Below are 25,563 nucleotides of genomic sequence, written 5' to 3'. Positions count from 1 at the left end.
GTCAGCCTCAGCAACTTAGCAACGCCTTAAGCAACTCAGAGAGACTGCCTCTAAATAAAAATATAAAAAAGGGCTGGGGATGTGACTCAGTGCTTAAGCACCCCTGGGTTCAATCCCTGGTACCCCACCCCCCCCAAAAAAAAGAAATCAAGTAATGCATCATAATAACATCCTGACTAACCTGGGTATACGTAGGAATGAGGAAAAAGTCAAAGAATGTCATAAATGGTCACATTAACAAAGATTACATAAGTGTGTAGGAAGAGATAAAATGGCATTTGATAAAACTCAGGAGCCAATACTACCTAGACGCAAGAATGATTTTTATTCACAAATAAGAGAACACATTAGCAGGACACAGCCATTTTTTCCCCCCAGGGCCGAGGACTGAACTCAGGGCCTTGTGCTTGCAAGGCAAGCGCTCTGCCCCTGAGCTAAATCCCCGACCCCAGCCATTTTGAAAGTACGATGCTGGCTGTCATTCCATCACAGCTGACATCTAGATTTGGTGGCTGAAATTTCTAACTTCAGAACCTGTTTTGGTTATGACAGCGTTTCCTGATGTAGTTTTACATACCTAAGATGATAAGAGATAACAGGAGTCAGTGTTTCCATGGTAGAGTTTGGGATGCACCAGTTTAAACAAACTTGAATAATTTTCTTCACCAGAATACTCACTAGTCTTTTTTTAAGCTGATGAGGTGCTTTTAATTTTTCCTGAAGAGATTTTGTAGAAGCTACTTCGTAAGCTTCTTTAGCCAAAGAATACCCTTCTTTGTCAAGTATTAGTAAGCATTGGTAATTCTTCAGTCATCATTTCACTCCTCGTGGTAAGACACCATCTCCACATCTCGTTACATACAACACGGTACCCTGGGGATGGGGCGTAGCCTACTGACCGATCAGAAATGATAGATCCTATTATTACACTCAAAGTTTTCTGTTAATAATTGAAATTGCAGTTTTGTGGAAACGAGGTGGTGAGTGACTGAACCAGTGACACCATGGGTGCTCTATCTTCCTAAAAGAGACATGGGGTTAGGTATAGACTTATAGTGATGAACCAAAGACATTTAGTTGTCAATGCACAAGTTTGGTGGGATGGTCATTCTATTTTGGAAATAATTTTTAAAGGGCCGACTTTAACTGTGTGAGTACACAAAGGCACACTGTATTTCATAATTGATATGCTTTGATGCCAGCACTGGCATGGGAGAATAGATGTCTCTGGAGAAGGGTCTGAGGAGTTCCCACAGAGAAGGTTGAACATTTTTTGGTGCTGGGGATTGAACCCAGGGCCTCGGGAGGCAAGCACTCTACCAACTGAGCTATATCCCCAGCCCACCAGTGGGTTCTTGATGTAATGAGAGAAAAGAATTTCAGCATGCACTGAAGACATAGGCTTATTTAGGAAAATTTTCCTCATTGTATAAGGGCACAGGCTAAGGTCAGGTTGTTCAAGCTCAAGATTTACAGCTGTGCTTCCAGCATCTCAATAACCTGTGGCATTTCCCTTAAGGTTCAGTATCTCTCCTTATCCTAAATCCCTTTCAGCACTAAGTCATGACAGCCACCTGGTTGAAAGTGACTTCAAGAGCCATTGATTTTAAGATGTATTCTGATTTATAATTATTAAAAATATATAATTATACATTTTCAAGAGTATCTGGTCAAGTTTTGCCAATCCTACCAGTGGTATATCTTAATAACAGGTAATTCTTTAATCAAATGATGATACAGTATTGCCAACAGTGGGGAAAATGGATATTGTCTGTTTCTGACGTTTTGCAATATGAAGTACAGATCACTATCTATAATGATCTGTATAATGAGTCCCAGGAAAATATGCTTAAGTCTTTATAGCTCTAACTTCATTTTATGAGAGATATGAAATGCAGAGGCACATAGTAAATTTCGCCATGAGGAAAGAAACGAATTCACCATAAGAAACAAATATTCTTCCATGGATCTGATGCAAACTAAATCCATCCAATCTCGACAACAGCACTGAGATAGTTACCATCTCATAGCATTTTAAACATGGTGCCCAAAGAGAATAAGCAGTTTGCCCAGGGTCCCGCAGGTAGTGAGGAGGAGATGGCAAGCATGAATTGACAAGGTCATTGGTAAGGGTTTTCCCATATTTTTATCCTGACAGGGCTATATCTAGCATAAATTTGCTAAAGTTTAATGAAGATTGAACTGTCCCAGTAGGCTTCTATGTGTTCACTAAATGAACACATCTGGTATAAATTATGTTATGCTGTCATAAATGTAAGAAAATCGTGATCCCCTCACTGGCTGCTTTTGAACATTTGCTGTTAAAATCAGAAAGGTGAAAAATGAAGGCTTTTTAAAAATTTGTGATTTAGCTGCAGTGCTTTTTAAATTAAAAAAAAAAAAAATTTTTTTCCCTACAGGTACACAGGGTAATAACGTCTGTCTTGTTCTACTGTCCTTCCCATCCCTACCGCCCCACCCCTCCCCTCATTCCCCTCTGCATAATCCAAAGTTCCTGACAAATGAAGGATTTCTTATTTGAATTCAATCATACTAACTTATGTTTTTAAAAAAGTATGAATATTATTTCTAAAATTATTACTTGGGAAGGACAAACTTTTTGCTTTTAATTTCCAATAGTTTATGGGCTAATACTTTCATAAAATGATGAAACTTATGGTAATACCAAACTGCTATAAAAAAACATCCAAATATTTGCTCTCATTTTCTGCATTTATCTCAGGATGGACAGAAGACAATTCTGTGGACTGGCAGTAGTCTCTGGAAAATACTTTGAGCAGTACCTGTCTAAAGGTCTTCCTGCAATTTAATTCAAGGAGTTTCTCATTTGGATGAAGTTTCTGATGTACTCTATAATATACGCCTTCCTGTATTCCTTACATTCATAGAATTTCATAGCAATATGAATTCTCTGGTGCACAGCAAGAACTGAATTAAGTTTAGATTCTTCCCAGATTGCTTATCATTTTAAAGTAATTCTAACTTTTTTTATTTTTGGTACTGGGGATTGAAATCAGGGGCACTCGACCACTGACTCATATCCCCAGCCTTATTTTGTATTTTATTTAGAAACAGGGTCTGTGTTGCTTAGTACCTTGCTTTTGCCAAGTATGGCTTTGAACTCATGATCCTCCTTCCTCAGGCCTCCCAAGCCACTGGGATTATAGGCATGTGCCACCGTGCCCAGCTTCTAACATGTTTAACTCTCTGGTGTTGATCAGCTTTGTGCCATGAATAAATATCTTCATGTCTTCCATTAAAATGGTTTCACATCAGTGTAAATTGATGTTCAGTAAGATCACACAGAAGCCTAAAGGTTCTTTTCATATTCTTTATATTCAAAATGTTTCTCACTAGTATGGATTGGCTGATAACAGATAAATTGTCTACACACTGGAGGAAAAGCTTTTGCATAATCCTTACATTCATTGGGTTTCTTTCTCTTTTTTCTGCTATACCAAAACTGAATGAACCCAGGGGTGCTCTACAACCCCTGAGCTACAACCCCTGTCCTTTTTATTTTTTAGTTTGAGATAGGGTCTCATCAAGTTATCCAAGCTAGTCTTCAACTTATACTCCTCCTACCTCAGCCTCCAGCATAGGTGGGATTATAGGCATGTGCCACCATGCTCGGCACACATTCATATGGTTTCTTAGGAATAAGCTCTCATGTCAAGCTGTCCATACACAAAAATATTCTCTCACATCTTTTCAATCACAAGGTTTCTCCAGTATCAATTTTCTTGTCTGAGCAAGTTGTCCATATAAAGGCCTTCCCAAATTTTTATATCTATAGGGCTTATTGTTACTATGAGTTCTCTCAAGTTGATCCAAGTTTGGGCTATGAGTAAAGGTCTCCCCAAATTCCTCATACTGATAAAGTTTCTCACCAGAATGAAATCTGTCATGAACATGAAGTTGATAGCCACTAGTGAAGGCTTTCCCATGTTCTGTACATTCATAGGACTTCTCACCAGTGTGGACTCTCTCATGTTTAACGAGACTTGAACCCCAACTAAAGGCCTTCCCACATTCCTTACATTTAAAAGGTTTCTCACCACTGTGGATCTTCTGATGTTGAGAAAGATGATAACCACGACTGAAGGCTTTCCCACATTCTTTGCATTCATAAGGCTTCTCACCAGTGTGGATTCTCTCATGTTGAACAAGACTTGACCCACAATTAAAGGTCTTTCCACATTCCTTACAGTGGTAGGGTTTCTTACCAGTATGAAATACCTGATGTCGAGTAAGCTGATACCTGCTACCAAAGGCTTTCCCACATTCTTTACATTCATAGGACTTCTCACCAGTGTGGACTCTCTCATGTTTAACAAGACTTGAACCCCAACTAAAGGCCTTTCCACATTCCTTACATTCAAAAGGTTTCTCACCACTGTGGATCTTCTGATGTTGAGTAAGATGATAACCACGACTGAAGGCTTTCCCACATTCTTTGCATTCATAAGGCTTCTCACCAGTGTGGATTCTCTCATGTTGAACAAGACTCGATCCACAATTAAAGGTCTTCCCACATTCCTTACACTGGTAGGGTTTCTCACCAGTGTGAAACATTTGATGTCGAGTAAGCTGATAGCCCCAACAAAAAGCCTTTCCACAAACCTTACATTCATAAGGTTTCTTACCAGTATGGATTTTGTGATGCTGAGTTAGTTGATAGCCACGGCTGAAGGCCTTCCCACACTCTTTACATTTATAAGGTTTTCTCACCTGTGTGAATTATTTCATGTTTAGCAAGGCTTGAACCCCAAAGAAGGCCTTCCCACACTCCTTACATTCATAAGACTTCACACCAATATGAATTTTCTGATGTTGAGTAAGGTGATAGCCCCGACTGAAGGCTTTCCCACATTCGTTACATTCATAAGGCTTCTCCCCAGTATGGATTCTCTCATGTTTAATGAGGCTGGATCCCCAACTGAAGGTTTTGCCACACTGTTTACATTCATAGGGTTTCTCACCAGTATGAAATCTCTGATGCGCACTCAGCTGATAGACACTAACAAAGTTCTTCCCACATTTTTTACATTCAAAGTGTTTTTCGGTTATATGAGTTCTCTCATGTTGAACAAGTTTTGAGCCATGACTACAACTCTTTCCACATTCCTTACAAACAGAGGGTTTTCTCTCTATCATGAATTCTTTCCTGTTGAGTAAGAGATTTACTTTTTCTGTATGTGGCCATTTTGAATAGCTGAAAATCACTTGACTTAAGTATCCCTCTTGATGTTCCTGTAGTTCTTCAAATTTGTTTTTGCAATTCCAGTTATTTCTGAAAATGGATGCCTCAAGGCCCAGGGTTTTACTTTTTTCCTTTGTGTCCCAGTGGGGAAAAATTACTTCAAAAATGTCCTTTTCTGAAAATATATTTTTGGTCTCATATGTTGAGTCCAAATCTGAAAGAAACACACACACACATACACACACATTTTATTTTCTTTACCAGAAAAACCAAAATTTCTATAATGGGGGGGATTGAAGATAATACCTACTACAAGTAAAATGGATTAGGAGACTTACTAAACTCACTTCTGAGCATCAAGGATCTCTCCTTTTAAACAAATTGCTTTTATTTTTCAGCTTTTATGTTCTGATAGTTTTCTGGAGAATTCAGACATCACTTGAATGAGCCACGCTGATAGTCTCTTAAACCAAAACATGAGCTATCAGTCAAGCCCTTATGTTCCTAGGTGTGGTTATCCAATGTCCCTTGCTAGGTATGTGTCTTAATGGTGATCAGATTCTTACTATTATGAACTTCAGCTGATTATGTTTTGTCTCACCTGGTCTAAGTTTTCTGTAACATGTAGATTGTTTTGTTTTCCTTAACTCTCACCAAAATCTCTTTAAGACTTGATTCACTCTGGAGTTTGTTTCTGATTTTCCAAACCTGGTTATTTGTATGTGATCTATTGGGTGATAAGGAATGATCTCTACTTTCTAATTGGCTTACGTGCATACTGGGTCATAGAGCCCAATGTAGTTGATTCACATGAAATCTTTGTGTCACTTTAGGAAGTTATCAATCCTGTATAGATACCTTATACTTGGCATGAGTCATTGTGGGTTTTGGTGTCTGCATTTTTGTAATGGATTCCACCGGTAATCTAAGTTTGAGTCACGCCCTATTCCATGGCAAGATCACAAACTAGAGATTTACCACACTTCTAGATTGCCCTGATCATATAGTTGGCAAAATGTTCTTCATCACTCTTTACATTGCTGTTATCTCCTCCAAGCATAGAAACAATATCTTCTGTACATGCTTTGATTTAAATGGAAGCTCTGCGGGCACAAACAACTTCCTCTTTAGGGTATTCAGCCTCTTATGTGTATATGCACTATTGTCTCAATTCCCAGGCATATCCGACAAAGTGGCAGCCTTTCATTCAGGATAATTTAGAACTACAATGGCCATTTTTGGCAGATTTGAAATTTTAACATGCTTCTGCAATTCCAAATAGCTCTAGAATACCAAGGAGAAAATTAGTAAATGAGATTTTTAAAATCTAAGGAGCTACATTTATAGAGACCAACAAGTACTTAAATAAACTCTTAAAAATAGAATTCAACAATTATTTTGTTTTTAATATTTAAAATCTGTTTATTACCATGGCATGAAAATGGGCAAGTTATCAATCCTGTTTATGACTGTATTGGTAGTGTCCCATGCAGTGCCTGGCTAGGAGTGGGTACTCAATACAATATTTGCAGAATTTATGAACAAATATGTACCTTCATTCTCACATGCACAATTAAGTTCAACATATAGATAAAATGGTTGCACCAGATATAGAAAAGAATACCTTCTCCTCATGAAATAGGCAGGAAATATGAGAGGAAAAAACCCAAGAAGAATGGTAAATGGGGGATTAAGATGATATTCCTGGGCTGGGGATGCAGGTAAGTGGAATAACACTTGCCTAGCATGTGCAAGGCCCTGGGTTCTGCAGTGGACAGAGAAAAAAAAAAAGTGACATTCCTTTGGTAGCTCAGACTGAGATTTCTATTTCCTCCTAAGTCTCAGGGCTTCACTCCAAGGTCTTGGTCCTTAGAAGGGGACTTTGCAAACCCTAACCCAGGCCCTCCTTCTCCTCTGTGACCTGTGAGGCTCTTCTCTGCAGTGATGGTTCCCCTGCCTCTGTCTTGCCCTCCCTCTCCTGGGTTCCAGCTTCTTGTCCTCTCCCTCACACCATCCAGGGCTCTTCCCTTGATCTAATAATGTTGTCATATCTGGCTTAGGAATGGAGTGTCTGCTTGCAAGTAAAGAAATGCCTAATGGTGTAGACATTTTCTTAGCTCAAAACACTCAGTGAAGTTTACAATAAAAGTAAAAAACAATATTGCTAAGGACTTCAGAGGAGAGAAAATGACCTTGTTTCAGACTCATTCAAGGCTTTGTCTCTTTAGAGCAGACAGACAGTGGTTGAGAACATATACTCTAGAACCAGACTTCCTAGGTTCAGTGCCTGCCACTGCCTTCTGCCAGCTCTGTGATTTGGCAATTCATTTCAAATGTATGTGCCTCAGTATTCTTAACTAAAAAATGGGGACAATTTGTATCTGAAGATGTTGTAAGGGTTAAATAATGTATTGGTCCTGCTTAGAACAGAGCCTGGTATATAGTAAAGCATAGTGCTATTAATATTAGCACACAGTTATTGTTATTTTGTTAAGATGAAAAACAACACATTTCATGAGACATTCTTAGGATTTAACAAAATGTTAAACACAAAGTTCATAGGTTTGAACTTTCAATTTCAAATCTATGGTAAGTAATGTTTTTACTATTAAACGAATTCTGTTCATTGAATCTGCCCCTAAATAAAGTGCAGAGGCTCTCAAAAGGCAGGGTATGTCAGGTCTCACTTTCTAGCTGTTTTCCATGCACGTGGATCAGAAAATAACAAAGAGCCGCGCTTCTCACTTGAATGTGTACAGAATAACTGGGCAGACCTCGTGTAAAGGCAGATTCTGTTCAGCAGGTCTGGGATAGGACCTGACATACTGGATTCTAACCAGCCCCAGAAGAAGCTGATGATATTTGTGCAGTAGTTCACAATAAAAAGATAAAACTACCACCGACCAACCAAGCCCTGACATCTAAGCACTCAGAAAACCATCTACAATTCTCACAAAAAACCAACACAACTCCCTATCATCTGGCTCCTACTGATCTCCCTTATGAATTTCTTGGTCTCTCCCTCACTAACTTTGTTCTGGCTTTCTTATGATTCCTCAAACAAAAGAGCCACACTCTGAGGAGGGACCACATCTATAGGAAGCCTGAAAGTAAACATAGCACGTGACCTGGTTTCTTTGACAGTGGTTATGGCATAAATGTCCTACAATGCAAACCCAGCCCCCTGGTCACTGAAGAAGAGAGTGGACTGCCGGAAAAGCCAGAGGAAGGTGTGAAGCTCACTTGAGGGTTGTCCGGGAAATCAAGGTGCTGAATGAGCCCATCTCTAACCCAACAAAGTATTGAAACATGCCTGGAACTCATCTGTGTTCTCTGAAGACAGCCCTATAATATCTTGTGGAGAAAGGTGATGTTGCAGAGGAGATTCTAAACTATTTCAGGCAGTTCACCTTACCTAGCGACACCCAGTTACTATAATTCTCCAACATCACATCCATGTACAAGTCCCTCTGAGCCGGGTCCAGGTACTCCCACTCCTCCTGAGAGAATTCGATGGCCACATCCCTGAATGTCACCAATTCCTAAAACCAAAAACCCACGTATTACTTGGAAAATTAAGAAAATATTTCCAAGAGGAAAAATGAGGGTATAAAGGATAAACTGTGAAGAAAGGGAAAATGAATCAATCAAGTAGGCTGGAAGTCTGTGATATAGCTAGGGAAAATGAAGAAGAAACCAGGTCACCAAAACAGAACATCAGTATTCTAGAAGTATCCTCTTATAGCAGAAAAAAACTTACTGGATGCAGTGAGATAACTCAGCTATCAAGATCTATCTGGTAATATATAAATAATTATACTTTCTCCTCTTAAATAAAAAGTGTGTGTGTATTCATGTACCTACAACCTATAAGGTTCTTTATAAATGTGAAGTGCTTAGCCATCTTTCCCTTTTAAGGAATATGAAAAAAAATTCACAAAACTTTTCAAGTATACTCCACAAATGTACTCTGAAGTCTTCTATATTAGAAAAGTGATTTCTACTAAATTAAGGATTATTGTCAAGTCTCAAGTAATCATCCTGTTAGATTACATCATAAACATTGTTTTCATTATAGTGAATAAATAAGTTATTTTAGCAGCAATTTAGTTAATTCTCTGTATATATTTGATTAATCACGTTATTCTCTTTTTTCCAGTTGATGATACTAGGGATTGACCCAGCGATACCCTACACTGAACTATTCCCTTCCTTTTTACTTTACTTTGAGACAGGGTTTTGCTAAATTGTTGAGCCTGGCCTAAAACTTGCCATCCTCCTGCCTCGGCCTCCTGAGTTACTGGGGATTGGACACCTCCACACCTGCCTCTCACTCCATTATCTTTACACACTTAGGTCGAACAAACTTCTGGAGATCTTCTTAATTCTGGGCAATCTACTATCATCTAGTACTTACACATCAGGATCATCTCATTATTTACCTTCAAGCACCTGTCACCTAATACTTTCCTGGGTCCCTAAGAGGATGTTACAAGTGACAGAGATGTCACCCAAGACCAGCATGTCCTGGTTCATGACAAATGAACTCTGACACTGATGTTCAGCTCTAAGGAAACCCTGGAAAGAACCAACCTGCTCCTCTAATCCCCAAAGCCTCACAAAATGTGCGACCACACATAAATTAAGGTTGTGACTAAGCAAGCCCACATTCTGTCTTATCTCTGGGAAGCTTGAGTCCGTGGAGAAGTTCCAGGTTTTTCTATGTGCTCCAGCAGAAACCTCCTCACTAACCCATCACAGATTTGACAAGGGAATGAGAAACTGGGGTAGGGAATGGTGCAGACCTGGCCAAATGGAGACAGAGATGAGGACCAAAAGGGAAGCCAGCCTGCCACACTCATGCCACCGTTAACACCAAAGCTCTTCCAGAGTATGCATGAAACTGAAGCCGTTCTTTTGGGTGACCATGAAGCTAAGGTCAGAGTATCCTGACTGGTTTCTTTGCTAGCTGTTCCCTAGTCAGCATCTTACCCTGAAAAAGGAAAACTATGGTTTGCAAAATATGTAGAGTCTTTCTTTTTTTTTCCTCTTTATATGAATCCTGTTAGTGCCTTGATAGTGATATCAAAACCACTATTAGCTTTCCTTGTATCCAAGGAAAAGTGTGCTAATTGTTAATTATATATCTTGTTATTCTTGACAGAAACAGTTATTGTCCTCAAAAGTCTCCATTTCTTTTCTTTCTTTTCTTTTTTTTTTTTGTGTGGGCTGGGGATTGAACCCAGGGCCTTTGCTTCTACCAAAATGAGCTATATCCCCAGCCCTCCATTTCTTTACTGCCCTAGCATTGCTCTTGACAGAAGACTGAGCACACATGGAGCTGGATGAGGTGGTGCACACCTAGAATTCCAGAAACTCGGATGCTGACACAGGAGGATCTCAAGTTCCAGGCCAGCCTGGGCAACTTAGTAAGACCCTCTCTCCAAAATAAAAAGGGCTATGGGTGTAGCTCAGTGGAGGAGAATCCCTGGGTTCCATCCCCAGTACCACAAAATAAAGAAGAGGAAAAAAAAAAAAAAAAAAAAAGAAAGGAGGAGGAGGGAGGAAGAATAAGAGGAGGAGGAATATGATGACTAAGCACCAAGTAAATGTTGAATATTAGATTCAATGAATAAGACTGATTGCAAAAGGGAGTGGGGTGCTCAGGGGAGGACACAGGGCTATTTAGCACCATCTTTTATTGGAACAAGAAGACTTGAGAAATGGGTTCAGGGTTGGAGTTCTGTTAGGTAGAAAGCTTTAGGGTTAGGATAAAAATCCCTGTGACCAAAAAATCAGAATATTTTCAAGAAGAGAAAAATGCCAACTTACATCACTCATGGTGTTAGAATTGTGAGAGCTAATTAATGATCCATAGGATTCCTCTGTTGGTGAAGCACAGAATCCAGAAAAGCCAGAACTGGGGAAGTAAAAAGAAGAATTAGACCAGCTCTGCCTAAGTGAGCCCATCCTGGCTTAAGCTGCTATAAGCTTTAATCTCCTTCATGACACTTCTACTCCACCCCACCTGCTATTTCTGGAACCTAAACTCTGATCCCAAACCCCAAGGCTCTTCAGCAGGAAGATTTCTGGCAGCACCTAGTTCTAAGGATGCTAATCTGGACCTGGGATTGGACTACTCAGTCCTGCCCAGAGCAGATCTTCCTTCTACCGTTCCCTCCCCTCCAGGCTGAGAAGGAGCCACATGGTCCAAGCTAGAACCTCCTCATGGGCTCAGGACTAAAAAACATTAGTTAAGACATAAGAGCTAGACAGCACAGACCAGGAATTGCTCACAAGTCAAAAGTTGACTTTTTGATGCATACCAGAACATCCATGATGTGAAGCTGGTAAGTTTTCTTATCAACATACACTGTCAAAGCGGTAATCGGGGAGTGATCTGGCCAACACAGACTGCACACTGGAGACTGTGAAAACCCACCCAGCCAAAATCAGGTACAACATGCTGCATACTGTTCATTCTGGTCTCATAACAAACTCTAGAAATATGTGGCATTCAAATCTGCTCTTTCATTGTAAGTGAAACAACCACCGAGACTATTTTAAAACATGGGTTAAATTAGGCAGGACCCCTTAATGATGCGGTCCTAGGGAAATGAGAACTTTCTTAGTGCTGGTGGAATTCCAAGAAGTCCTCTATTTCTGAAAAGCACATTGTAAAATATGTCTAGATTCTTAAAAGTATTTATATCCTTGAACTCAGTTAATTCTATACTTGGGAGTTTGTTCCTAAAGGAAAACCAGTTCAAGTTACATAAAAAAGCTTTAAGTGCAAGGATGTTTATGACAATTCTTATAATACATGAAAATAATGATAATAACTCCACAATGATGGGTATCGATTTTACAAATTATAACAGTCATGCATTGAATCTTATGTATAATCATTAAAATGTTTATAACTAGTGCGGTACATTTTTGTATCAATTAAATATATTAATTTATGTGTGTATGTAAATGCACAAACTTAAGAAAAGTACTAGAATCACATACATTTGTAATGTTAACAGCTATTAACTCTAGAAAATAGGTTGAAAATGTTTTGTTTCTTCTATTTTCATACTGTAGTCATTATTCAGTAAGTCATACTATATGTGTACTAACATTTTCTAAAGTGAATACACCCAAAAAGATATTTGTAACTTCTCGGGGCTGGGATTGTGGCTCAGTGGTAGAGCACTTGCCTAGCATGTGTGAGGCACTGAGTTCGACCCTCAGCACCACATATAAATAAATGAATAAAATAAAGGTCTATCAACATCTAAAAGCTATTTAAAAAAAGATATTTGTAACTTCTCTGTAAATGAGAAAAATTAATACTTTGACTTTAGGTAAATAAAAAAAAAAAGCCATATGCAACTAAGAAAAAAGATACACTGACAATAGAAAAAGTAGGTTATAGGATATACAGTGTATACATTTATAAAATACAAGCATACAAGATCAGTAGAGAAAGAATAAGTTGTCAGTAATGAAAACAATTTGGAAAGTTATACATCTATATATTAATAATGTTTTTATTGTGACCATGAGTTTCTTTTTGTTTAGATATTCTGCTCAGTTGTTGTAATCCTGGTCATACACTGTACAAAGTCCATGATTTACACATATGCCCATGAAACACCTATGCCTAGAAAAGTGGCTGAAAGGTTTGCCCACCCTAGAGACAATGGGAGGTCAATTAAGGTTTGTTGTTGTTGTTTTTAACTAGGGGACTAAACATGATTTGTACTATTTTGTAAAAAGAGATGTGTTTAATCGGGTTTTAAACATTGCTAATGTATAAATGTACTGAAACATCACATGGTTAATATGTACATGTTATAATTTTCATTGATACTTTATAGTTACATGTAATATTGGGATTCCCGATGCCACAGTGATACAATCTCCTTCTCCAGTACCTTCCCTTCCCTCCCCTCCTTCTTCTCCCTGATCCACTTGTTCAACTCTACTGATCTCCTTCTATGATCATTGTTATTATTTTCATTAGTACATTATCACTATATGTATAAGCTGGAGTCACTGTAATATATTTGTACATGGACATAGCACAATTTGAGAGATTTAGTTCCCTAGTGTGTCCCCATGCCCTCCCCTCCACCCTCCCTCTCTCTCCCTTCCTCTTCTCTATTGGTCGCCCTTCTGTTTTCATGAGATCCTCCCCTTTTTTTATTCCAGTGCCAGACCTGCTCTCTAGCTTCCACATGAGATACAAACATTCAACCTCTGCTTTCTGATCCCCAAGCAATGTTATAGATACTCTGATGAGATCTTGATTCCACTTCCTTTCATGTCTTCTTTTCTTTTTTAATGTTTTTTTAAAAATATTTTTATTAGTCGTGGAACCTTTATTTATTTATTTGTAGGTGGTGCTGAGAATCGAACCCAGTGCCTCACACGCTAGGCCAGCACTCTACCACTGAGCCAGGACCCCAGCCCGGCTTTCATGTCTTCTTGACAGACCAGTTTAAACATCTGAACCTGTATTAGACATGAGAACCTCTAGGTAAATGCTAAATCAGTTGATCCTAGTAGACTCAATGTGCAGCTAACATCAGTAGAATAAAAACTAAAAACTAAAAGGTGTAAGGCTTACAGAAAAAATTCCATTTGCCTCCATAAAATTGGTCATGATCTAACCCATCTGGTGAGTTCCTAAGGCAGGTCACCTGGATTGCCTCTTGGCTTTTGTTGCTAGCTGCCTTATACTTACTCTAAACATGTTATGTTCCCAATATTACTATTACAGGATCTTGTATTTGGGAAAAATTTTTGCCCACAATTCCACTGCTAGAAATGTACCTAGGACAAGGGTCCTTCTTACCTTATCTTCAAGTATTAATATCTGTCTTTGACAATTTTATTAGTAAAACATTTTTGTAAAATAACAAAATGTAGCAGGACGGGGGCTGTAGCTTAGTGGCAGAGTGCTTGCCTAGCATGTGTGAGGCACTGGGTTCAATCCTTAGCACCACATAAAAATAAACAAATAAAGACATTCTGTCCATTTATAACTACCAAAAAAAAAAAAAATAGCCAGTGAAGTACTCAAGATATACACAAAGATATTCAACCAAAAATATTTTCAGAAAACCAAGAATTAGAAGCTATCTAACAGTAGGCTAAATGTTTAATAATTAATGACCCCTTACACTCTCATTAGTTATGATACTGGCTAATATTAATTGATGAAGAAAGATATGCATGACCAATTCCTTATTGAGGCAGGCTACTTTGTAGCATAATGTTGGGCACATATGTATGTTGGAATTAAGATAAAAACTCAGAATATGAATCTGAGCTTGATGGTTACCAATTCCCAACACCTCTGTTTCCTCGTCAATAAATGAGGGATGAGAACAGTGTCTACTACAGTAAGCTGCATTGAAGATTAAGTCATAAAATCCATATGAAATCCTGAATTGCACACAATAATTGCTTAAATATAAGCCTTAGCCATTATTATTAAAGATGAGGGATGTTACTAAACCTTATCCCATTATAATAAAAAAGAAGCCTTAGAACACTATTTCTATTTTGTTCATAATAAAATGAATGCTTCTTAGGCTGGCTTTTTGGTAATGCTTATTAAAATTTAAAGGTCGGCCTTGAGCCCACTATTCCTCCTAAATAATAACATGAGCAAAACAGGTTCTCAGGAAATATACCTTCCTCCTAGAAGATCAAAAAGCTGGCTCATGAAATAGAACCTGGGGGCTGGGAACGTGGCTCAGTAGTAGAGCACTGGGCGAGCATGTGCTCCTGGTCCTGGGTTCAATCCCCAGCACGGCAAAGAAATTTTCAAAATAAAATAAAATACAACCTGATTAACGTAAGAACTTAACCAGAGGTTCGATCTTGTTCTACCAAGCAAATTTCGGTTTACTTGAATATTTACATCTGTGTCCTTCTTACCTTATCTTCAAGTATTAATATCTGTCTTTGACAATTTTATTAGTAAAACTTTTTGTAAAATAACAATGTTGGAGATCATTACTATTTTATGTGGAAGTAACCCTTAAAATAATTTCCAAACATCTGTGTTGCCCTGGTAATTAATTTTTCTTCTTCACAGAATTATTATTTTAATAAACAATGCAGTAGATTAAAGATAGTCATATATTCCATCTAGTATTCCCATTAAGGAGCTCTCAATGCAATGCTGGTTCTGAGGGAAACTGACTTCATAACAGAAAGCTACAATGAAATGACCGAATGGAAATACAAAACCACATGGAGACACTCAGGAGCCTGGTAATTTTTAAATGGCATTTCTATAATCGTAAATGTTGGAAGTACCTGAAGGTTTTCAAATAGGAAAGGAATCCCTGATGCTTCCTTTTTCCTCTCTGTTTATGTAGTTAAGATAATACCCACATCTGGATTAGATTTCTTTCTTTCTTTCTTTCTTTTTTTTTGCAGTACTGGGGATCAAACTCAGGGTTGTGTGCTTGCAAGGCAAACACTCTACCAGCTGAGCTATCTCCCCAGCCCTAGATTTCTTCTTTAAACTAAGTATAAAGAGCCTTCAACTCATTTATATCACCAATTACTGTGATTTTATTCTGCTGAAACAAAACCAGACATAAGCTCATAGGAAAAAAAGATTTGCATAAAAATACACTAAAATATTAAGAATGATTAACTCTAGAGATGTAATTTTAACTTCTTTCTCTTTATATCTCCCGGATTGTTAATTTTTTTTGCATTAATTCCATAATAAGAAATATAAAGACATTTCCAAATGTAATCAGCTGAATGATAGATGGGGTATAGTCAGTCCTTAAAGGAACTAAAACAGCACTAACACTGAAAATCAGTGAAACAAATTATACCTACCAGCTCTTAAGCGTCCTGTAGCTGTCCCTCATTAATACAATGACACTTTCACTGTCAAAATTCTGTCAATCGACATGAAGTAGGTAAGCCACCTTCAAAGTCTGAGGAAGAAAACACATGCACATAAATAGAACAGTATTTGGTATACAACAGATGCTCAATAAGTGTTGCTATAACTCTCTTTCACTGAATTACCAATTAAAATAACTTTTGGATATAGTCCTTGAAAAATCTTTTAAAACCCTTAGTGGATGGGATTCAAATATAACTTATGTTCTTGAGTATTTTTATTCATGACTATAATGATTACTTAATATTATACTATTTATGTTTTTCCTTATTGATTATTTATAAACACAATTTTTATTAGGTGCATAATATTTCATCATAAGATATGCTGCAATTTACTTAACTACTTCCATATTAAAGGGCGTGAATTTTATATATGGTCCTTCCTAGCTCCCGAAGTCTTTGTTCCAGACCAATGCAGCTAGATCTTTTTGAACATTGGACAGTCTCATAAAATTATAGACATGTTTTCCCACTTACAAAAACACATTTACAAATTTTTACAAGAAAATTGCTCTTAAATTTGAAAGGTTTATGGTCACCAGGAAGCTTACCAATGGAATAAGAAACTCTAAGATTTCCTGTCTTAGAGCATTTGAGTGTCTGGTAATTTTTTAAATTATCACGATCAACTTCATATTTCTGTTGCTTCTGATCTATAAAAATTGATGGAGAATGATCTAGAATCATAACTCTTAACATTCAGTACGCCCATAGCATGGGGTAGGCTCTGTTCTAAGAAGTGACACATATTAACTCGTTCGATCATTACAACCCCATGAGGTAGATATTATTTTGTCTAAATTTTGTAGATGTGTCAAGAGTCACAGTCGATTGTGTTCCAAGAAATGCTCCAAATAGGCGAATAGATAGGAGCTGACTCAACTGTCCGGAGCCCACGTAGCTAATAACAGGCAGAGCCAGGATTAGAGAAACCCTTACTCTTACCCACAACACCGTACTATCTCTCATAAATCACACAAAGCTGAACCCGAAACAACTCATACTTGACATCATTACAGATTTTTACCTACAGATTATCTGAAAGTCCCTACCCTCGTTGGTGCAAACCACAAATCCCTATACTCAAAGCTCAATCCCATTTCTACCCCTAAAAGCAGGCAATATTGTCTGCTGAAATCTTGCCTTCCTTTAAAACCCTCCTTCCTCGCCTTGCCTTAAAAATTGTAACTGTGGAAAAGATTTTTTTTTGTTTATACACAATACTACTTAAATACTAATCTCATCAACTAATCATATTCTAAAATAAAGCCCTAACATGAATCTCCAAGAGGTATGTTTCTATAACATTAGAAATCACTAAAGGATTTGAACAGATAGTTAATAATCCAAGAGGGATATCAGGGGACTGTGTGTATTGACATGGTGGGTCATTCACCAGAAGGGAGACCCAGCCTGACAATACTAGTCAAGATATTTCCAGCTAAGGAAAGTAAATGTTCTTCTGACCAAGCAAAAGTAATATATGAAAAAAAGAAAATACAAACTCACCTTGATTTCTAAATATGCAAAAAATTCTTCCTCCTCCAGGTGCTTTTTAGGAACCTGGAAACACTGGTCAAAAAGCAGGAATCATGAGACACCAGCATTTCTCCAAGAGCAAACTTGAAAAAATAAAAACAAAACATCTTCTAGGGTCACATCTGCCTTCAGATGTCTGAAGAGGTCTTCTTGCAAACGGCTCTGAAACATGTAGCTGGTTCCCAAAGAGCTCCTCGAGGCACCTCTTTTAGGATCCTATCTCCAGGACTTCCTATCATATCTTTCCAGGAGCCTGTCGTGAGTTCACCTGCAGATCTAAAATTCTCTTTCTTCTTATTTGAAATCTTTGCTCAAGGACTCAGACTTTCTGAGGTCTTTTAACTGTGACAGGCTCAAAGACAGCATGTGGCCAAAGTAAACCAGACCTTCGAATAAGATCACACACCCCATCGCCCGGTCACTCTTCCGACCGCACTCACGGTCTGCCAGTTCTGATTCGCCTCGGCTGCAGCTCGCTGAGCCCTCCCGGTCACCGGGCGCTGACTACTTCCTCGGACGCGACCAACTTGGCGCGTGGAATCAGATCCTTGAGTACACTTGAAAGGGACCCTGAGACCGAGGTTAGTGTGGACATGGAGGCTTATGGGAAATCAGAACAGGCAAGCCCTCCGAGGCTGGGAACCCGATCACAGAACTTGTTCTCTGTAGGCAGACTCACCCCGCCCCTCAAAGACCTGTGCCCCGCAGGCTTCTGGGCAATGTAGTCCGCAGCCGGGGTTCCTCGGAAGTGGGAGTGCGGGCGGCAGGAATGTTCCCAGCATGCAATTCGGATGGCGCGTCAAGGAGCGCTTTCTCCAAATCCGTCCGGGACTAACGGTCCGCTGGAGAGTTGTTCCGGGTTTGAGCGAGCCTGAGGGCTCCGTTTCTTTCATGTGGTTGAGGGCGAAGTCAGAGGTTCTCAGCGAAGGCGGAGGAACGCATTCTGGAGTCCAGAGCGGGTGCAGACGGAAATGGGGGCGCCTGGGGACTTAGACCCGAGGGAGCAGGGCATCCCCAAGGGAGACCACGGGATTACCTGGGTGCAAACGCCTGGAGCGTGTCTGGCAGTTGAACAGATGGGTGTGTCTTGCCCTGAGCTCGTGAATTCCCTGTCGGGGACCCTGTGTGGAATTATGTTCGTGGGTTAATTTCTGAGTTTCTGCCCTTGTTAGTCTTTGCTTCCTTCGGTGTGAAGCATTCTGTGTTAGAGATTATGTGTCGCTGATGGAAGGCCACAAGTGGTCATGAATGGATGTAATGACTGTGGGGACTTGTGCGACGTCTCTGTAAGACTGAGAGACTTGAAGAGGTCTGTGGTATTCTTTATGTTATATCTGTAACCAAAGATGACTTGAGTATTTGTGAGATGGTTTTTCTTGGTATGCATATCATGGTGACTATGAAAATGAGTCACTGTGCAGCTGGAATTTTAAAAAAAAATCTGTTCAGTATTATCTATTTTGGTAAGAATTTGATTACCTGACTCTTGGCAACTATGTGGAAAATTGTGATTGTGAGCAGTAATAAGCTGCAATTACATTATCTATAAAATGTAGTTGGGTTAAATTTGATGCAGCATCAAATTTAAGATGCAGAAAAATTTACAGTTTATCTGATATCATTTAGGTATTTTATTATGAATCAAAGATGTTTTCTGGAAAGACTGTAAATCAGTAAACTTTGATAAAGAAAGAAGAAATCAAAGTAGCATGAAGTCATGGAGTGGCCGAGGTAGGCTCCCCTTCTTCTGAGACTACATAATTTGTTCACCAGATAACTACTTGCCTTATTTTATTTTATTTATTTTTTATTAATGTTTTTGGAGTTGTAGATAGACCACATCCCTTTATTTTATTTGTTTATTTTGTGTGGTGCTAGGAATCAAACCCAGTGCCTCACCAGTGCTAGGCAAGTGCTCCACCAAGGAGCTACAGCCCCAACCCCCCTTATTTTAAAAAGTAATAACACATTTTGTTACATTCTAAATATACAAAAGGAGTCTGCCATTTTATAGGCAGGGCCTGATTTCTCTGTTGCAACTGTCACTTTTGACAAAATTTGAGCTTCTGACATTTCTGACAGTCTCCTTTGTTCTATTTGGAATGGAGATAAAAACAGATGAGGTCAGTTGTGATGGTGCATGCCTGTAATCCCAGTGACTCAGGAGGCCGAGGCAGGAGGATCATGAGTTCAAAGCCAGCCTCAGCAAATAGAGATGTTAAGCAACTCAGTGAGACCCTGTCTCTAAATAACAAAATAGGGCTGGGGATGTGGCTCAGTGGTCAGATGCTCATGAGTTCAATCCCTGGTACCAAACAACAACAAAAAGATGAACAGTGAATGTATGTGGTATTAAGGAAGAGTATAAAGTTCCTTTTCTATTACAGTTTTTTTAAGGAAGCCCTAAGTATTTCTGAAAAAAAGATGCAGTTTTTTTTTCTTCTTCTGACCTTTTTTCACCCCCATCTCCTCCAAAATTCTTTTATTTCACCATACTGGCTTCATCACATCTGAAAGTTGTTAAAACACTTTCTTAGTCATCAAACTCAGTAGTATGTCTTTTATTAATATCTGTGCAGTAGCAAACAAATCTAGAAATAAAACATGCCCACCAAAAATTAGGGTGCTATCTCTCACAGTTTACAAAGTCAAATGCAAAGTGACTATAACCCAAGAGACAAAACGTAACAAATGCATTTTTATATAACACATGGGCCAAAGATGAAATCTCAAGAGAAATGGTTAAATATATTGAACTACATGAAAATGAAAACACAGCTTCTAACATTTGTGGGATGCAATGAAAACAGCATTTAGAGAGAAATGCATGACATTGAATGCATATATTGGAAAAGAAGAAATCAGAATCAGTAATCTAAATTTCCACTTTAGAAAAAGAAGAGCAGATTAAACCCAAAGTAAGCAGAAGAAAAGAAATAGATTGAAAACTGAATGACTGTAGAGGAAACCAGTGTAACCAAAAATGGTTCTTTGATAAGATAAATAAAATTGATAAACCTCTAGCCAGGCTAAGAAAAATAGACATACAAATTACTAATACCAGAAATGAATGAAGATATCACTACAAATTCCATGGACATTAAAAAAGTGAAAGAATACTATAAACAACTTTATGCCCACAAATTAGGTAACCTGACTGAAGTGGACTGACTTATTGAAAGATGCAATCTGCCAAAGCTCTCATAAGAAGAAATAGCCTTGAATGGACCTATATTTATAAAAGAAATTAGATACAAAATTAACAACCTTCCAAAACAAAAAGCACCAGGCCCAGATGGGTTTATTAGTGAATTCTACTGAACATTTAAGGAATAAGTTATATAATCTCATTCAGGTAAAAATAGAGAAAACATTTCCTAATACATTGTGAGACCAGCAGTACCCTAATACCAAAACCAAAGACATTACAAGGAAAGGAAACTATGGATCAGTATCTTTCATGAACACGGATGCAAAAATCTGCATAAATTGAATCCAACAGTGCATAAGAATTATATACCGCAACCAAGTGGAATTTTCTCAGGAATGCAAGACTAGTTCAACATTTGAAAATCAGTTAATGTAATCCATAACATCCACAGACTGAAAAAGAGTCACATTACCACATGAGTAGGTACAAGTAAAGCATTGGACAAAATCCAGTACTCGTTCATGATAAAAAGCAAGCTAGGAATAGTGGGGAATTTCCTCAAGTTGGTAAATATCTACCAAAAGAACCAAAATAAAATACCCTACAATAAATATCATATTTAATGATGAGAAATAGAAGCTTTTTGATGAGATCAGTAAAAAAGGCAAAGATGCTCCTTCCATCACTCCTTTTCAACCTCATACTGGAAATTCTAGCTAATAAGACAAGTAAAGGAAAAGAAGGTATACTGACTGGAAAAGAAGAAATAAAAACTGTCTCTATTCACAGGTGACATGATTATCTATATTTAAAATCTGAAAGAATACACACACAGGCTGGACATGGTGGTGCACACTTGTAATCCCAATGACTCTGAAGGCTGAGGCAGAGGATCATGCGTTCAAAGCCAGTCTCAGGAACAGCAAGGCCCTAAGCAACTCGATGAGACCCTGTCTCTAAATAAAATACAATAAAGGGCTGGGGATGTGGCTCAGTGTTTGAGTGCCTCTTGAGTTCAATCCCTGATACTCCCCCCGCCACACACACACACACAAAGAATACACACTCAAACTCCTGAAACGAACATAAGATTATAACAGGGTTTCGTCATGTAAGATTAACGTGGAAACGTCAATCACAAAAACAACAACTAGAATTTGAAATTAAAGACATGCTATTATTAATATTTCCTCTCCAAAATGAAATACTTAGGTATAACTCTGACAAACTATGTACAAGATCTGTGAGGGAAACTAAAAGACTAATGAAATGAATCAAAAAAAGAACACATAAATGGAGAGAAATTCCATGTTCACACAGAAAAACTAAATGTTGTCAAAATGCCACTTCTTCCAACTTGATTCTAGATTCAATGCAATCTCAGTCAAAATCCCAGCAATTTTGTGGACATTGACAAACTAATTCTAAAGCTTATGTGGAGACACATAAGGCCCAGAGTACTCAGCACAAAATAGAAGGAGAAGAAAAAATCAGAGGACCAACATTAAGTTATTTCAACACTCACTATAAAATTATAGTAATCAAGATAGTGTGGGCAAAAGAATAGGCAAATGGGAATGGGTGTATAGCTCAGTTGTAGAGCATTTGCCTCACATGCATAATGCCCTGGGTTCAGTCCCTGACACTGCCAAAGGATAAAAAAGGAACAGGCAAATGGATCCATGGAACAGAAAGCTCAGAAATTGACTCATGTAAATATAGTCAACTGATCTTTGACAAAGGAGCAAAGGCAGTACAATAGAGAAGAGGTAGTCCTTTCAACAAATGATGCTGGTACAGTTGGGTATCCACATGTGAAAAAGAACCCAGATATAAACTTTATACCCATCACAAAAAGTGACTCAAAATCGATCAAAGACCTAAATGCAAATGCAAAAATATAAAAGTCCTAGAACATTGCAGAGAAGAAAATCTATCTGCACACAAGACCTTGGGTCTGGCAATTATTTTTGATACAACACCACAGGCAAGATCTGTAAAAGAAATAATTAAAAATCTGCACTTCATTAAAATTAAAAGCTTCCGTGTTAAAGTCACTGTCAAGAAAATGAGAAGACATGCCACATGCTGGGAAAAATGACATTTCAAACAAAGTTTTATTATTCAAAATATACAAAGAACTCAATAAGAAATGTAAAACCTGATTTAAAAATAGGTAAAAGATCTAAAGAGGCAACTCGCAAAAGATACAAAATTAGCAAATAAGCACTTGAAAAGATGCTCAATATCACGAGTCATTAGAGAATTTAAAAGTAAAATGAAATACTATCACACGTATTAGAATAGATCAAACCCAAAAAAACTAACACCACCAAATTCTGGTGAGGATGTGGAGCAACAGGAAGTCTCATTGCTGCTAGCAGTGAGAAATGGGTATAGCCACTTTGGAAGACAGTTTGGCAGTTTCTTACAAACTAGGCATTCTTTTATACAATCCAACAATTGCGCTCCTTGACATTTACCCAGATTATTTGAAAACATGTCCACACAAAATCTATATGTGCATGTTTATGGCATTTTTATTCATAATTGTCAAAACTTGAGTTTTTTTTTTTAATGTAGTGTACTAGGTATTGAAACCAGGGGTGCTCCACTATTGAGTCATATTTCCTTTTTTATTTTTCATTTTGAGGCAGAGTCTTAACTAAGTTCCCAGATTGGCTTTGAACTTGGAATCTTCCTGCCTCAGTCTTGCAGTTTGCTGGGATTTCAGGTGTCCCCACCACATAATTGCCAAAACTTGAAAGTAACCAATATGTCCTTAAGTAGGTGAATGGAAAAATAAACTGTGGTAAATCCATACATGGAGTGGTATTCAGCACTAAAAATAAATGAGCTATCACAGCATAAAAAGACCATGAGGAACCTCAAATGTGCATTACTAGATGAGAAGGCTACATACTGTGTGATACCAACCATTTCATGTTCTGGAAAAGCAAAACTATGGAAGGAAAAATATCAGCAGTGGCCAGAGAAGAGGGAGAGGAGGTTTGAATAGGCAGAGCATACAAGATTGTTGAGGCAGTGAAACTACTCTCTATAATGTTATAATGGTGGATACGTGGCATTATACAGTTATCCAAACCAATAGAATGTAGAATGCTGTAAACTATGGACTTTAGGTTAAAATGTGTCCAACTGTGTCTGTGCTGATTCATTGATTGTAACAAATTTACCTCTTTGAGGCAGGGTGTTGATAGTGGGGAGGCCAGAGGCAATGCCTGTGTGGAGGCCGAGTGTTTATGGGCATCCCCCCCCACCTGACCCCAGCACCTGCTCAGTTAGGCTGTGAACCTAAAACTGCTCTAAGAAGCAATCTTTTTTAAAAAAGACAAAGAAAAACTAAATTCAAATTGGACTTTTTCTAGGAATGCAAGGTTGGTTTAACATTAGGAAATCTAGATATGCTACTCTCCAAAAATGGATTCAAGGAAATTTCATGATTATTCCGTAATAAAATTAGGATTTGATAACATTCAACAATTATTCCTGACATAAACTTTTGGCAAAGTAGGAACTAAAGAACTGCCTCACCTGCACAAGGCCCTGGTTCAATCCCCGGCACCACAAAAAAAGGAAAAAAAAAAAAAAACAAAAAGTATATCCTGATAATTGACAGTTTTTACTTTATTGTACCTAGAGGTTTATTCACCTCTCCAATGACATAACTTCTGACTATACTCCTTTTTTCTTTTTTATATATCTTTTTTTTTTTTTTTTAAATAATGTCTTCTTTTTTTTTTTTGGATGTTCTACTTTAATTTGCTTTTCTCCTCGCCCCAACCCCAATGCTGGGGATAGAACCCAGGACCTCCTACATACTAAAAAACATTTTAACGTTGAACTATATCCTCCACCCATCTTTCTACCTCTTGAGGTAGACCATTGATTTTCATATTGTTTTTATGAAACATACGTTTGAAGCCAAAAATGACTTTGTTAGCATTGATTTAACTGTACCTCAAAAGCTTTGATATGTCATACTTTCATTATCATTCAGTTAAAAATTTTGTGGCTTCTATTCTGATTTATTTTGAACTATAGTTTCTCAGTATTTACTCTTTATATTGGAAACATTTGAGGAATGCCTGTTTTGAATTCTAAAGGCTTAAGAAAATATACATTGCTTTATATATTTGATTTGTTTTTTGCTTTTTTTTTGGTGGGGTGGTACTGGGGATTGAACTCGGGGCACTTGATCACTGAGCCACATCCCCAGCCCTATTTTGTATTTTATTTAGAGACAGGGTCTCACTGAGCTGCTTAGCATCTCTATTTTGCTGAGGCTGGCTTTGAACTTCGCCATCCTGTTCCCTCAGCTCCTGAGCTGCTGGGATGACAGGCCTGTGCTACAGCACCCAGCTTGTATTAACCTTTTGAAATTTACAGATACTTGTTTTGGCCCAGAATATTATTCTGGTAATTATGATGCCGGTGTTTGAAAATATATAATCTGCAGTTTATAATTCAGTTTTATTGTGTTCAAACTTCTATGGACTTGGTGATTTTTGCTTTGGTTATTGTTGTCTTTTTTATTACCAGTTACCAATAGTGTTAAAATTTCTAACTTTAATTTTAAATGTGTCTAGCTTTTGTTGCTGTTGACTTTTGTTTTATATTTTGAAACTCATCAAGTACCTACAAATGTTAGGACTACTATTCTGTTCTTGGTGAAATGTAGAATACGTCCCCT

General features: G+C 38.0%; 1 protein-coding gene and 1 long non-coding RNA gene across 2 annotated transcripts in view; one reads left to right on the top strand and one right to left on the bottom strand.

Moving 5' to 3' along the window:
- The window catches only part of LOC306648734, a 56,796-nt gene that overhangs the window by 19,194 nt on the left and 12,039 nt on the right, over positions 1-25,563 (top strand). The window lies entirely within an intron of this gene.
- Positions 1,125-19,183, bottom strand: ZNF283 (zinc finger protein 283). Its single transcript, XM_079119003.1, has 5 exons — positions 17,669-19,183; positions 16,088-16,188; positions 11,057-11,144; positions 8,640-8,766; positions 1,125-5,438 (listed from the first exon to the last, which is right to left on the bottom strand). Exons 2-5 carry the CDS (start codon positions 16,117-16,119, stop codon positions 4,762-4,764), a joined length of 924 nt encoding a protein of 307 aa, XP_078975129.1. The 5' UTR covers positions 16,120-16,188; positions 17,669-19,183; the 3' UTR covers positions 1,125-4,761.

Source organism: Sciurus vulgaris, assembly GCF_902686455.1.
Source record: "Sciurus vulgaris genome assembly, chromosome: 17".
NCBI lineage: Eukaryota > Metazoa > Chordata > Mammalia > Rodentia > Sciuridae > Sciurus > Sciurus vulgaris.
Note: the sequence above shows the minus strand (reverse complement) of the source record. Positions and strands in the feature narration are given on the sequence as shown.